General features: G+C 39.2%; 1 protein-coding gene across 10 annotated transcripts in view; it reads right to left on the bottom strand.

Moving 5' to 3' along the window:
• Positions 1-16,210, bottom strand: part of SASH1 (SAM and SH3 domain containing 1) — a 533,280-nt gene that overhangs the window by 126,283 nt on the left and 390,787 nt on the right. The window contains exon 1 of one of the 10 annotated variants that reach the window (XM_086877622.1): positions 14,126-14,793. The exons of 8 other annotated variants lie outside the window; for them this stretch is intronic. In XM_086877622.1, the coding sequence (XP_086733748.1) occupies positions 14,126-14,128 (3 nt within the window). In that variant the 5' untranslated portion in view covers positions 14,129-14,793. Of the gene's footprint in view, positions 1-14,125; positions 14,794-16,210 lie in introns of those variants that run through there. One more of the 10 variants, XM_086877623.1, reaches the window with a different exon arrangement.

Here is a 16,210-nt window from a genome sequence, read left to right as displayed (position 1 = left end):
TGTGCCCAGGGAAATTATTCCTGTAGTCTTAGTATTTTGGGCTAGCACCACACTCAGTAGACATAGTACTGTGAAGCTTGTCAGGCTTCATTTAAAATACAGTAGCTGAATTTACATGACAAATCATATAAGGAAAAGAAATCTAAACACACCAAGCATCACAGCTCTCTTGGAAGGATATCTTTTGACTCATAAGGAGAAAGGAAAGGTTCACATCCTTCCCTTCCTGCCCAGAGATATGCTCCACAGAGGCCTCTCATATCCTGCCCAGTTCCCGTCTTACGGAGCACAGCATCACATTTCTTGACTGGGAGGCAGTAGCACTAGCTCAGCCAGAGAAGGGGCTCTGGGAGCTGGAGCATGACTGGGGAGGAACACATATCCTGAGGGAAACCACAGCCATGATCCTGTTTTGGTGCACATCAATCCATTCCAGAAGTGCCTGCAGATCAAGACTCTAACTGCTTCCCACAATATCAGGCACCATCTGGAGATTTTCCAGAAATTACTAAGACTCTTGTTCTTCATGTTACTTTTACTTTTTCCACCTAAACTCAGCATCCCTTCTTCTCTACCTGCACAGCAAAGCCAGTTTTAATGTCAACATTGAAACAGTCAGCATTCACCTTTTTCTTAGCTTTCTGCAGCACTTTTTTACAAAATGTTTTCTAAACCTTAGTTATTTTTTCAGAAAGGAGTTCAGCATCCTTTGAGATACCTAGGGGTAGTCTCTGCACTGTCATTCACAAAAGGCTGCTCAACAGATTGAATTGTTTTCATAGGCCAGAAGGGATGTATACAAATCCTTTTGTAAGAGACTTACAAAGGTCATAGAGATAGAAGTACTTAGCTCAGTGTCCTTTGGCTGATCTTCTCCCAAATAATTTTATAACTGTGGAAATAAAAAAGGTGAAAAGCTAGCCTGAAAACTAGGAATAGAACTTCAGCCTGTCCTTTGATTCCTTTGTTGAAACTCTTAGTAAATTACTAATGAAAAGGAGCCTGATGATCTCATCCTAAAGCAGATCATAAAAGTGGCATAAGATACAACTCAGTAGTGTGTGGTAACTGTGTATTTCAGAGGTGCTCAGTGCTGATATAAATATCACTCCAAATTAGCTGTGGTAAGATGAGAAGAGCATCAACAGAGAATGCCAGTCTCACAGAGTGGCACCTATATTACTACTCACTTTGTGACTAGCACAAATTTTTAAGACAAAAATGTATGCACCTCAGACATGATGCTTATTGTATCTTCCTAGAAACAGCTCTCATTACCTCTCTTCCCCTACTTTCCAAACAGCTGCCCTATCTTTCCTTTTAAATGCCTTCTGCCCATTCTCCAAAGCACCACATCTGACTAAAACATGGGTGTCCTCCCCATGTCAGAGCTGTGCCCCTGGCTAACCTGTGTGCCATGCAGCAAGCCCAGATATGTATATAAAGAGAAAGTTGATGGAAAAACAAATGGCAGTTGACCATCAAGCAGGAAAGCAGTTGTGTTGCAGTTTCTGTTGTAATGATTAGTGTTCAAAAATCACAGATGTCAGGCACCTGAGTATTACACTTCCATTTAAATATAGCGAAATTTTAAAAGTAGGACTTTTGGAGTGCTTCAGCTTCAATTATCTAAGTCATTAGGGTGCACTTAGATCACATCTTCATCCTTTTATTGAAAAATAAAACCTGGAATTTACATTTCCGTTATTTAAAAAACAGCAGCAAATTGAAACTTTTACATCACTGGCTGCAGGTGCTAGGATGTTAAATAAATCATCAAGCCAGTGATGAAATCTGGAGCATTCAAAAGACTCTGACAATGTAGTCAAGATGACAAGTATTCATTTGAGCTGTGGCTGTAAACACAGGCATGAGCTTGATGCACAGAGTCTGTGCTCCTCTAGAGAAGCCTTATTCTTCACTGCCCAGCAAGCTGTACCATCAATCACTCTGGACTCTCTCTCAAATCAGAGTTTCAAATTGCCATGGAAAAATATAATAAAACCTGCTTTGAACTCACTAACAAGAGCTTTGAAAGAAGTGGAGAATCGTATCCAATCTGTACATTTCTTTTTTCCTATATTGTTAATGGCATATTTCACTTCATAAAACTTCACTAAATACTAGAGAAAAAGAGAAAACATCTCTATACAAGCAGGCCCACACTTCACTTCAAGTCCATAAATTAATTGAAGGGGCATGAGACACTTATTACTTCTGCAACACAGTGAGGAGGGGGAGTAATTCCAAGGAGCAGCTGCTTCAAGTTAGGGTAGCTCAGCTGGAAAGGAGAGGTGTCTGTCAAAGTAATTAAAATGAGAAGAAGCCATCTATCTAAGACTCCAGCTTTTAAGCACTGGCCAACCCCCTTCCAAAATGTAATTAAAAAAAAAAAGAAAAAAAAAAAAAAAGAAAAGAAAGACAAGTGAAAACAGGCTTAAGCATTGCTGAAAACATACCTCCGAGCTATTCTCTCAATAAATATTTTGGGAAGTTCACGAACAGAAGGATTATTGTGACTGTGGTGGTGTGAGTGGGAGGAATTTACCCTCCACAACTCAACCAACTGCATCAATGATGATAAAACAGCCCTTGAGGGCAGTGAGCTTACTGCAATGGCTCCATGTTGATGAAGTTTTACAGGGAAGTTTTTTTTGTTTAAGTATATGTAGAGTAGGCTGGTAGCTCTAGTTCTCAGGAAATAAAAAAAGGATTTTCATTTTCAAAGATTTAATAATTAGGCAATTCTGTTTTACAAGGCCAAATATGCTGCTTCAGTAAAATATGTATCCTGCAGCAGCATATGACTAACAGAGAGTAATTGAAACTTGGGTTTTTGAAAATTACTAATACACTTGATCCCAGAAGTGCATCACATGTTCCTTTTGACTTCTGTTGGAAGATGTGATTTGTGAGAATAAATTTAAACAAAGAACTAACTGTTGCTTGTCTAGATGAAGGTTAAAGGGAAGGGAAAGGATGCAGCAATTATCTGAAAGCATGAAGGGTGTGTAAACACCAAGGGGAAAGCCAGATTGCAGAAGAAAGCTCAAGAGGGTGTAACTCAGGGCCATGAGATAAATGTATGTGTTTTTAAGTCCTGAAATACTGGCTCACAAAACTATGACATTATTTGTGTATACAAACTGGTCATTTTGGTCCTTGCTGTGTGTCACTGGGGACAGAATATGTGAAGGGGAATTAAAAGGAATGAAAAAATGTGCTTTATTAGTATGGGGAATATAAGAGAGCAGTAGTAAGCCTGTGTCTTAGGGATAAGCCAAGTGACCTTATGGATTCAGTGTGTATTTGCTGTCCCTACCGCTGAGGAGGCAGCAGCAGGGATGGGCGGTGAGGCCACTAGGCTTTGGGCTAGATACAATCCATGACTTAATTTCACATGCCTTGCAGCTCCATGAATTATTTTGGGTGGTTTTAGGGGATGACTCTAAGAGGTATGCTATCTGAGCAATTGTTTAGAAGTCTGAAAAGCCTATGTGGCCCTTAGGTTTCCCATGGTAACACATGAGGCATTTAGGGAATACATAAGCACACAGTAAGATGTCAGCAAGATATTGGGTCTCATGTGGACAATTTTCATTACTCACCAAATTTCAGAGGTTTATATAGAAATCTAAAACTCCTAGAGATAAAAATTATTATATTATTGTATATTATTATTTATTTATTATATTTGTATATATAAACTGCATGTGCAGACAGATCTAAGAAAAGACTGCCTTTTAGCTTGTCAAAAAGACAAATTCCTTACCTTCTGAAAGCATTCTCCAAGTGTTGTGATACCTTTTTAACTCCTAACATTTTCCAAATATACATACTAATAGTTATGGACTTCTTATGAATAGAAAGGAAATATAATTATCCTCTTGGATAGTTACTTTAAACAGTTTTCAGTGTACAAAACATGATTTAAAAGTATGCTTTCTATTGCCTGTACTTGCCTAGCTAGTGTTTATGTTTGTTTGCAAACAGAAAATAATTCAAAGGACCGCCAAACATGCCCAGTATTATCCTGATCTGTAAATAGATTTCAGCAAGGGAGAAACAGGTTTTAAATACTTTAGCACCCATTTCCAAAAGAAGTGTGTATGTACACAGGTAACAGAGGTTAAACAGCTGGATTGTTTTATATGGATGCATGAGAAAGGTTTGTAAAAGGCTTCAGGTATGACAGAAAATTCAGGGCAGTGTCGAAGGGCTAAACAGTATTAGAGTACTTAGTGAGCCTGGTGGTTTCAAATAAGCTTAATCTGCTCATTTTCATCCAAGAATACCCAGGCTTGGCTTCAAGGTACAAGGATTTTGGCAGTAATAATGACTGCTGTCTCCATCTCTTGTTCTCACTCCTGTGCCACAGTAATTACAAATGAGGGCTCATGAAGAAGAGAGCTCAAGAAGGCTAAGGGAGGGCAAGCACGGGGCTGGAAAGACACACAAATGAGTTATATAATGTTTCTTTTTCCACCCTATTATCCTGTAAGAGTTTTAAACAGCCAAATGGATTTGACAAGAATTAATTTTGTCAAATCAATCTAATTTCCTACTTTGGAGGGTAATTGGTAGTGGATAAGAAGTAAGAGCAGCTGGAATACATATTCAATTTAATGAGGTTTCTACTTTATTCAACACAGCTGATGCCATTATAAGGTGGTACACAACTGGTGGAAAGAAACACTTTCAGAGATTAGTTTTCAGTGGTTGGCACCAAAGGGAAAATATGTATTGAGTGAGGTTTTGCTGGGATCTGTTTTTCAATATTTTAATTAACAGATTGGTGAGTAGAATAGAGAATATGTTAATTAAATTTACAGATGATAGACAGCTCAGAGTGCTTGAAAATAGCTCCTGAACATGCATCAAAAGAAGTCATCTTGATGCAGAAGAGCAAGTTTCATAGCAGGACATACCAAGTACAGCCACTAGGATACATGTGCAAGACGTAGCAATCTGTGCACTGCCCACCAAGCTCAAGCTGTCAGCCAGAGTTCTGGGTTGTGCTTTGACCCAGTTTGCCCTAGATGTCAAGACTGACATGGACTAATGAGAGAAAATCTAGAAGACAACCACATAAATGAGATGTTTACAAGCAGAAATTGAAAGAATGAGGATGGTCTATCCAAGACAAAAGAAGATTACCAGAGAATAGGATAATAATTTTCAAATATGTAAAACCTTAGCTTCACTAAGAAAGACAAACTTCTCTATCTCTTGGGCATAGGGCAAGAATGAACAGGTTTAATTGCAGCTGGGGTAATGTTCGTTAAACACTAGAAAAAGTTTTCTAACTGCAAGGTTCATAAAAGTAATGGAATTGATTGCCTGGGGTCAGTGTGGTGCCTTCATCACTGTCTAACCTGTTCTTGAGAGCCTCCCAACATCCTATTATTTTGGTACAACTGATTCCACTCTGGAATCTTCCACTTGGAATTGGCTACATAACCTCTTAAGATTCTTCAGTTTGTTGTTTTTTTTTAATAAATATTTTTTAAAAATTAAATTCTTTAAAACCAGACTGTGAAAGCCATTTGCACAGCGGCCAGCACCTACTCCAAAGCATGTCTGAGTGGCACTCATGCCAAAAAGCCAAGATACAATGCTGCAAGTTAGAGTTTGCAGGTACCAAGGATACCACAAAGACATTGAAATGCTTTGCATGCCAGTGCCACAGAAAAAAAAAAAGCATTGTCACCTGGAGAACTGGAGAATTTTTATACAGGCTACTGGTATTCTTATACAGGCAATCCAATGATTTTTCTACTGAACTGAAGATCTGTCCTAGAGTTTGCAGCACCTGGCCTGCTTTTAATATTAACATTTGCACAAGATGTTTGAGTGGCTGTGGCAGTGTGTAACTGATATGTCTGAGGATGGCAGTTGCCAGAGGGACAGGCTGCTGCACAAGGAAGCCAAGAATCTCAAACTCAATATGCTTCGTAAGAATAATCCTAAAAATTACAGCTGCTCATGGGCAAGGGCTTTATTTGTTCATTTATACCCTAACTGAAATGCATTAAATACTTGTTTGGATATTCCTACCCCTCTTGGTCATATCCAGTGATGATCACTATTAATTACAGATACCATTCTGAAAGTGAAATCATCACCTGCTTTTTCCAAAGAGCGATTGCTGGGGAAACATACGTATCTTTCAGAACTTAAATGCTGGAAGCACATTGCAAATGTGGTTTTCTTGTGTAAACCAGACCTGCCAGGGAGCATACATCTTTTAGGAGAAGCTACACTCAGAACAGTTACTATGTTTTTTTCATATGAGACGCACCCTGTGTGCAAGAATTGAGCGTGAGGGTGGCATGCCAAGATCAGCAGAAAAAATTGGGACGTCTTTTCTTCTCTGAGACCTTGTCATCCACCAGCCTTTTGGAAATAAGACCCTCACTGTTTCCGGAATCCCAAAACTGGACATTTGCAAAATCCCTTCACTGGGAGTCTGAGATGGGAAGGAAGCATCGAGAGATGTGTGCATTCACACATCTCCAGAGACAGCATTTCACAGACATCTTTGTGTTTTTTACACATACTCAATTATGTCTGTCATTACAGGATTTCACAGACAGTGCTGCTATTTATATTAGAATACATGCACACAGTAACATCTGTGGCTATGCCTAATACAATGTGTGGTAGCCAAATCAACAGCAAGTGACCACCCAGACAATATGGCAAATTCAGCACCAAGAAATTAGGAATTTCCAAGAGGTTTCACAGGCCAGTTAGTGAGTTATCGCTCTCACTCTTCATCCAGCAGTGAGCTACTGCTGCTGAGGAAAAAAGTGCTAAAAACTCCAGGGCCCACACTTTCCAAAGCAGGATGCATGGAGAATGTATGTAAGGTTCTGTCAATTAGATACAACAGTAAAATGGCATCCCATCTGCTCTACAAATGTCAAAGAACTCCATGGCACCTGTCTGGGGAAGAAAAAAAAAAAACAAAAACCCAAACACAAAAGTGCAAGAGTTTACTACAGATTTAAATACTCCTGTGAAACAAAGACCTCTTTGTGCTAGAGCTTTCTGCAGCAAATGTACTTTGGAAATTTGGAATTTTTGTGGGTTTTTTTGCAGTAGTATTTTATATCAGAAGGTGAAAAAAGAGAAACCCTTTCCACACATTTGCCATACCACAAAAGTCAGTCAGCTTTGTTATAACTTTGAAGGTACAAAAACTATAGCTAATGACTCCACTGACAGGAAAACATTCCCTCTCCTCAACTACAAATTTTGAAGGAAGAATTAAGTTGATAATTTACTCTTTATGTATCTCATTTCCCTGCCAGGAGGGTCTAAACACATTTGTAGTAAATTCTAAGTTTGTGTATTGCAAAAGGTACAATGTCGATCATAATTCACCCACTCATTTCCCTGGAAACAAAAGCATTGCAAAGGAACAGCAATTCTCCTTCAATATCCAGGCAGGGTTCTCCCTGCTGCACTGAACAGGCAGAAATCCCAGCACTCCTTTCCTGCAGCCTCTCAGCATTCGCCATTTCTGCTTGCTTTAAAATGTCTGAAGACTAATGAAATTTGCACAAAACAGAAAATTAGTGATGACATGGATACAAAGTTATGACCCAGGCTTCTGAAAAGAGCTTTTTTCCACCTTGGTATGACCATCTTCTCTGTTAAAACAAAACTCAATATAAAATCATCAGTGGTTTGACTTTATCATAGCTGAAAATTACCTTGGCAGCTGTAAAAGGGAGTTCCCTCTTTTCAAAGCAACTTGCCCAAACTGCTACAATGCCAGCCACCCAGAAGTCAAGATGTTACAATTCTTGCAGTAATAATGAGACAATGTTACCAAAATTAGAGTTACCGAAGTCAGAGGAAAATAAGAAGTAAAATGGGAGCTTTTGTTTACACTTAAGCTTCTGAAAAGTCCAGAAATAAATAGTGCAGGAGTAAATACAGAAGTAGGAAATTAGAAGTAGTGGGACCATGATGAAATTTTGTGACAAATGTTTGCCCAAATAGATCACCTATGTTGTTTCACTTTCTAAGATGTTTTGGTACCTTTTCTAATATTACTTAACGTGCATTGAGTATTTATTACAGAATCACCTAAAGAACAATATCTGTCATATTCTACTAAACATTGCTTATAGATTAAAAACATTTTCACTCTACATCTGAGTCAGAAATAGAGGGTGAAAATGCACAAAATTCAAGTTATCTGCAATGAGAAACACAGCAAATAAGTAATTGAGCCAAAAAGGAAATCAGGGTCTTCCAAAGTTGTGGTTCAGGGCACTGCCAACTGGACCACACTGTCTGTACTCCTTGTGCTGTAAATAATCATGCACCAGTACAGACTGCACATCACATGCTCCATGACTCTAGGAAAGCAAAGATATTTTAGGAAATTATCTATTTTGCTGTACAAATTTTATACAATGAAGTATAAAAGAAATAAACCTGCTAAAATATTACAGCAACAACGGGAGAAAATAAGCAGCTGAAAGGAGACACTCTTGTAAATGGGAAAGGGAAATGCTCTGTAAGAAAGTCCTGTAAAATCATGTAAAGACATGGAAGTACTTGCTGGAAAGTAATAATTTTGTACTATAAAGTGCATGCAGAGTTTCAGAACAAGCTGAAATATCAAATATTTTTGAAGTCTTTTTGCAAGGAAACTTGATACACTAAAACTAAAAGTATCATAGTTGGTAGAATTTTATCAGCACTGTGATCATTGTGGAGGGTAGCACAGGGACAGAGAGTTACATTTCAATAGTATTTTCCATGCAAAATTATACTAATGATAATTATGGAAGTAGTGGGTACTACCTCATAGGGACCCATGGTTATAATTTACTGGCACTGTACAAAAGATGAACAACCACAGAGTATTTAACTACAACTGCACTAACCTAGGTTTCTATGATTTACAGCAATATCTCTTCATTTCAGGCTCTTACATCTTTCTGGATTTCGTGTTTCCCCATAATGAAAACTATATGGTGAAAGGGTGGAATGAGAAACAAGGCATTTAGAATAATCTAGATCCTGGAGGCCTTTCCAGGTCAGCATCAGTGGAGTAAACTGACTGCTTTTGAAACCTCTGCTGCTAATCTTTGCTGCTTAAATAGATAGTAGATGCTTCCTCTTGTTTACTAGCAGCAATGCAGGTAACAAACACTCTGAATTCACCACTAATTTCCAACAGATTGTATCTGAAGCTGTGGTTTTCCGCTTGTGGTTCATGGACTTCTGAGACCTTACTAAGTATCCTAATGAAGTCCTTATAAAGTCATTAAGAAAATTTCTTAAGTTTTTAATAGAATTAAATCTACCACACTGATTTGCATCTGTGCCTAAACATCTTCAGGAATACAGAGAAGTTGCAAATAACTTCTGATGCTGAGAGTCTGAAACCAACTAGAAAAGTTATGGTGTCAGATTAATGGTTAAACGTGCAAGGAGTGCCATTTAATGATAAGAACTAATGGTAACCACAGCTAGTCTGTGGAAATTGTTGCAAGCAAAACGTATGTGGGACAATTGCTGCTTCTGGGACAGTTTAGTAACCAGTTCTCATGGCAAAGTCCAAGGAGTCAGGTGACTAAGTAGCACAGAGGCCCTCAAGTACATGTACACTGCACTAAAATGCACCATCTATAAGGTAAGGAAGGAAGGAGCAATCAAGTGGTGGAGGTGGCCACAATATTTTCAAGGAAATGACAAACACTTTTAAGACATCACAAGATCTTTCTCCCAGGTTCTTAAAATAAATATTTAGAAGTTTGTTTCCCTAGGTTAGGATCTTGATTTTCTTCCCTTGCTGTTGTTTGCTCTTCAATTTATCAGGAGGCCAGGCATGCCCTGCCTGTGTGGGAAGTGCTCCTGCTCCTCTCCAGGTGCTCAGGTGATAGCAGTGACCTCCTGCTATCTATCCAGAGCTCTGGTCTCTTTCAGGAAGGATGGAAAGCCCCTCTTCAAAAAATGGAGGTTTCCTAGGGAAAGTGGGACAAATTTGGACAATAATTGGGCCAAGCAAGAAGGTGCAGGGGCTGCCTCAGCATCACCTTAGACCCTACCAACTCAAGTAAAACACCAGGCAGAGAGGGGCACACATAGACATGTGGGCACACATATGGACATGATGGGGCTGCATGCACAGGCTATGTGGAAGACACTGTCAAGAATGCTTTGACTTCTTTGATCACAGAATAATGGCTCCACGACAGATTCCCTGCTATTCTGCTGTTATCCATCTAGTGAAGAAAGACAGAAAACAACAAAGTGAACTAAATTCTCCCCTCTCAACTAAAACAATGCAGACTAACAGTCAAAACCCAGGGAAGTGATGGAAAAAGGGAAAAAAAGAGCACAAACTATGAAGAGGGGAAGAGGGGAAAAGAGATACTGGAGTTCACTGAAAGGTCACAAAAGGGACAAGAACCAATAGCAAACTCTGGGCATCATGTTACAAGTGTGTGTTAATAAAATAGCCATGAAGAATAAACCAGGATGTCTTAGTGCTCAAAAAATTGAGAGATTTAACTTACAAGAGAAACTGCAGTTGTATTTCAGAGCTAACTTAAATTCATACCAAACTCAGAAAGGCCAGTTAGTTTGGGGACATTAATAAGGGAGGAAGATAGCAAAGGTTCTGATACTCTTCAACATCTACTACAGATGACTACATCAGGTAGTCAGGTTGAATAAAGATTTTTTCCTGAATAGTATCACACACAGCAGAACCTGCTGCTAGCAGAAAGACCTGACTACCTGAATGCTGCTGAAACAGAAACACCACAGGCCACTAAGTGTATTTTTGATATGTGAGAGGAACTGGTCATGGCATATGCAGTTTGGGCATGAGACAGGCAGAGAGAGACTGAGTCCTCTCACTCCTAGAGAGGTCACTGGTGCTGTCTGGGTTGATGCTGTCTCTGCCCTCTGGCTGTCATAGTCATGGACAGCAAAATCCTCTTCCACACAAGTCTGGAGAGGTCAGTAGCACAGATCCAGGCACAACAGTGCAGAAGACAAAGAAAAGGCAAGTAAATGTTTATCTCTATAAGCCAGAAGTAGGTTTCACAGGGACCCCACCGACCTTTCAGTCTGACCTAAATTTGCAGGAAAAAATATGGATCACACATATTATTTTGTATGCACATAAAGATTTTGAGGTCACTTGCCATTGTGAAAAACTTTGTGAATTATTGTCAAATAATGTTAATTTGTGTTCAATAATACACCTTACAAATAAGAAGGAAGCAACTAAGATATAGCTTTGTTTTTATAAAGCTGCTTCGCATGGCATATTCATGAAGAGAATGATCTACATGAAACTGTGCAGGACAGGGAAACAACATGAAAAAGTACTTGTCAGTAATTCCTCATCAAACTTGAAAGATGCATCAAGACATTTTGACACTATTCAATATTTTTACAGCATACTTGTTTAGGAACTATTCATATTTTGAATCCAAGACATCCACTTTGAAGCTTTTCTGGGGCCTCAGTGACCATCCTCTCCAGATCATGGTACTCAGGAGAAATCTGCAAGAAGTGCCTGAGCCTGCAGAGGACAGCAGAAAGCACTAAAAACCATGAGTAAGAGAGGACCATGTCTGTTGATGAGGATGATGCAACCTGATTTCTGAGTTTTCAGACTTCAGAAAGCTAGAAGGAGCTGCAGGAGTAACAGAGAGCAGATTAGATACACAGATGGATATGGAAATTGGAGAAATGGGCTAAGACAAAGGGAAGCAGTATGCAAAAAGGACATATTGTTGCAAAATACTTCACTTGGGAAGAAATAAGTTAGGAGGATGAGCAGGGCATGGGAGACAGCTGGCCCTGTGGCAGCTCTCACAAAAGGATCTGCAGGCTTCAGGCTGAGCATGAGTCAACTTCTTTCTTGCTGTCATAGAAAAGCAACCATTACATAAAGATTTAGTAACAGATGGCACATAAAATAAATCTTTTGCTCTCCTCAGCACTGCAAGACCTCCATCATCTGGGCTATGAGACTCATTCCTGACACTGCACTTCAAAAAAATCTCAATGAAGAGTCCAGAGGAGAGCACCTTAAATAACCTAGAGGCCTAGTTATTAGGTCTACAAAACATGTCCTTTGAAAAAAACCAACTGCCTGGGAGTTACCACTAGCTCAGTTGAAAGATCTTCAACCTAAAAATTTATGACAGTTCACGTTTCCTTGCCCCCCCTATAAACACATGAAATCATATAGGCATACTTTTTTTTTTTAAATGGAAATGGTGAGGAAAACAGAGATTTTTAGTCCTTTTGATTTTAGAGTGCATGAAAATAAAATTTCAGCATATTTCAAATACTGAAGAAAATCCACTGAGCATTAAAAGGAACAAAAAATGTATTGGGGGAGAATTGCTTACAGGAGAATTCTCATTATTCAGGCAGCCTAACCTAAGCTTGAGTAGCTGAGATCAAGAATACTACCTATTTACAGCAGCCTATAAGAACAATATTGAAGGCACTAAAGATGTTCTTCATAAAATATAAAGAATAGAATAAGATCCAGTTTCTTTATTTGTTTTATTATTTTGTCTTAAAACAGACAATCTACACTTGAGAGATCCCTCCCTCCATAGTGATACCTTCATACAAGATATTTGTATAAGTGGTGTATTTCAAATTCATTTAAATCAAATGTATAGCACCCCTACAATATATTGAAGTGAAATCACTTTTATTGATTTTCTGTACTTTGTCCTTTCAGAGGAATACACATTTAGCTTCAGTCCTCTTTTTTTTTTTCCTCCATTTAAAATTCTTATGTAACAGAATATGTGAGATTGTGGAAATCCACTTATTTAGTTGTAACAGCGGTCTTAAGATCTTAATTGATCAATTAATCTTAAGATCAATTTTATACCATCTATTATAAAGTGTATACACTGTAAAGTACACATTATACTTTCAAAATGTTTAGAATTCATTTTGCTAAAGTATAGTCTGAATTTTTTTGAAGTTTCTGAGTTAAAAGTTACAACTGGCTTATACAAAAGGCACTGCCATTAAAATAGTGACAAGTCCTCATTCCAATGCCAGCAAAGAACCATTTTATCATAAGCTTTCACACACAGAAAGTTTGTAAGTTATGTAAAAGTTCCAACTGAAAACCAAACATTTTCTGATTTTAGTTCCCTAAAGGCCTTTGGTTTGACACCTAATTTAATTCCCAGAGACTGAGAAGGGAATATTCAGTCGTATTGTGCTCTGGGATCTTAAAGCTCAGCATGTTGCTAACATCCGTGCATCATTGGAAACAGGCCTTGGATGCCCCCAGGCACTTTTTTTCACATCTTGACTGCATTTTCTCAACTGAATTACCCCCACCCATTTGGCAGACAAAAGGCTCAGAGGTATGCTCTGATTCAAAGGCTTCACTTTGTAAGGGAAAGTCACTCTTAATTGAGATTTCATTTCTTGCACCATCCCTGGGGAGTACTAACAGCTTCAGCCACCCAATGAATCATTGAGGTTTTTTTATGTTCTCCCATACGGGTGCCCTGAACAGAAAATTAGATCTAAACCAAGTGAACACATAGGAACAACATTCAGTTCCTGTTGCCTCCGAAACAATGTCAATAGGTGACTAATTAGAAGATGTAACAAATGGAAAGCAACCTGAATTCAAGCTAAATTCAAGAAAAGGTTTCACTAGTATTTAAAGCAGAGAGAGGAAACAGTATCCTGCATGACTAACTTCATCCACATCATACTGCTCAAACTTTGTATTTATCACTCTGTTTCCTTTCAATTTAAACATTCCTCACGTTCATATTTTATTCTAAGGGATAAATTAAGAGTATAAACCAACACCTAAATCTTACCTATAATGATAATTAACTGTCTAATTTAATTTCTTACCTTTTGTGATAAGAAGACAGGAAGCAGCAGAACTGTACTGCTTATATTTCTCAGGTGAAACCAGTTTGAAAGTAACTATTTTCAATCAAATATTCAATGCCAGGAACTATGAAATTCAGCTACAATTAACTATATGATAGATTTCTAAAAGGCATCAATGTTGTCTGTAGTTCGAAGATACAATACAGAAATATATGAAGATGGAGTGATCTCAGTGACTTACCATCGGACACTGATGAACAGCAACTGCCTTGACAGGGATTATCAAGTTTATTCTTCTTTACAGCCTAGACTATTCTCCAAAGTATTTGTGCCTCTCACTTCTCCATCAACTTCCAAACCCAGGAAGGGGAAAAAATCCCATCAGCAATCAAAGCAGTACTTCATACTCCAGATGAAAAGCATAGGCAAGCCGAACAGTCCCATTCCCGAGGAAGAGCCATGTGTCCTAAAAATGCTGAGTAACCACTCCTTAAAATACGAAAAAGTATATTGATGGGCACATACAAAGGCTCAGAGGAGCTGAGCCAAAGGCCTTGCTGACTCCCCAGCACTACATTTCAAACAGAGGCAGAAGCACCCAGCTGCAGTTGTCTGGCTGCAGCCCCCCCTTTGAAAACACCTTCTTCCTTTCCTGCTAGACATGTGTCACTTCCACCACCACCTGCCGGCTGCTGCTAACACTGACTGCCAGAGCACTGGGATGGCAGATCTGTGCCTGGAATACACGGGTTCTCCAGCTTGAGAAGGGATCATCAGCCAGCCCTGCTCCCCAGCAGCACTCCAGCATCACCTTGAGGGCACCCCTCACCCAGAGATTGCAGCTTTGGCCCAGCCCAGGCTGGTCCCTTCACAGCTTCCCCTCCAGACTGGACCAACCCGAGTTCTGCCAGTTATGAAAACGGCTGATAAGGATTGTACAGCCAATTCGTTGCGGCCCTCTGAATCTTATCTAGAACTGAAACCAGCAGAAGCTTTGTAGCTGCACTGATGAAAGTGAGCTTGGAATGCAGAAAGCAAGAAAACATGTTAAAAAGTATGACTTGTTCCTACGTATACATACACAGAAAAATTTCTCTTAGGCATCTGCCCACACACACTCATGAAAGATTTTAAATGTTAGGCCCTTAGCAAGATTCCTAAGTATAATTTTCTACAATACCTTTTTAGCACTATTTTGAAGCAAATTAAAAAACCAAAATAATCTATCAAAGACATATCACTACAAGTTCAAAGGAGGAAAAATGATTCTGAGATGGAGTGCCATATGTCCCACCACACTATTGTAAGTCAGTCATGCTCTCAGACCTCACCCTTTCAGGTTAAAAATGTCTTGATATCTTTCTTAGAAGAGCAAAAATGGCACTGTTGTTTTGAAGTACCAGAAGTGGCTGAAAACCACTTTCGACAGATGATGGTGACTATGTTGATTTTAAATAATTGCCCTATACTCCATTACTTGCATAAGCTCACCTTTGCAACTCAATAATTCCTGCGTTTGCAAAGCAAAGCTGTGCTCTAGTAGCAGCTCTTTCCAGCTCCTTTTCATCTGCAGGTATTAAATAGGGCAGTTCCTGGAGGGTCTGGTTCTGCTACACTCCTATGAGGACAAAGAGGGCCTAACCTCAGTATTACAGGGAGAAACAGCACAAGCTAGAATTGCACAACGTGCCAACCCCACCAACCATCCCTGCTGCTGTGGGAAGAGGAATGAGGGCTGAGATTAGGTGAGATGCATATCACAAACAGCCTCTATCCTCACAGTCCAGAACTGGGATTTACACCCACATTTACATTCAGTGGCAATGGCCTTGTGGCCAAAGTGAGCAGGAGCAGCCTTAGCCCATCCAAGCACAATGCCAACTGTCCATGGGTGGTGAGAGGCAGAAGCACCACGGAAAGGACAGCATGTGGAATGAGGGTGCAGGAGGGTGGGAGGCTGAGCCCAGCAACTGAGGGTCACTGGCAGAAACAAAACGGGAAGGAAGCAGGAAACAAGCTGTTGCCTCTTCTCAGGGCTTCATTTCAGGTCTTGAGAATCTCCTGTTTTCATTAAAAGAAAAGGAAAGAAACCCCCCTTGTTTACTCCTCCTGGTATCAGAAAAAAAGATTAAAGCGAGCTAACTTTAAAATCTTCCATATGCCTCCATAGGGTTTAAAATTTAGAAAGTAAATTTGAAAACTTTACCAATCTATTTTTAACCTCATGATTCAGTCTGATTCAAGTATTCAAATGTTTGTATATAGTCACGAAGGGACTAAATACTTCTTAGCAAGACTTCCATATGTTTCATATGTTTGTGAACTT

The sequence above is a fragment of the Cyanistes caeruleus genome, chromosome 2, assembly GCF_971803275.1.
Source record: "Cyanistes caeruleus chromosome 2, bCyaCae1.hap1.1, whole genome shotgun sequence".
NCBI classification, from domain to species: domain Eukaryota; kingdom Metazoa; phylum Chordata; class Aves; order Passeriformes; family Paridae; genus Cyanistes; species Cyanistes caeruleus.
The sequence above is the reverse complement of the archived record's forward strand: the minus strand, read 5'-3'. Positions and strand labels throughout refer to the sequence as shown.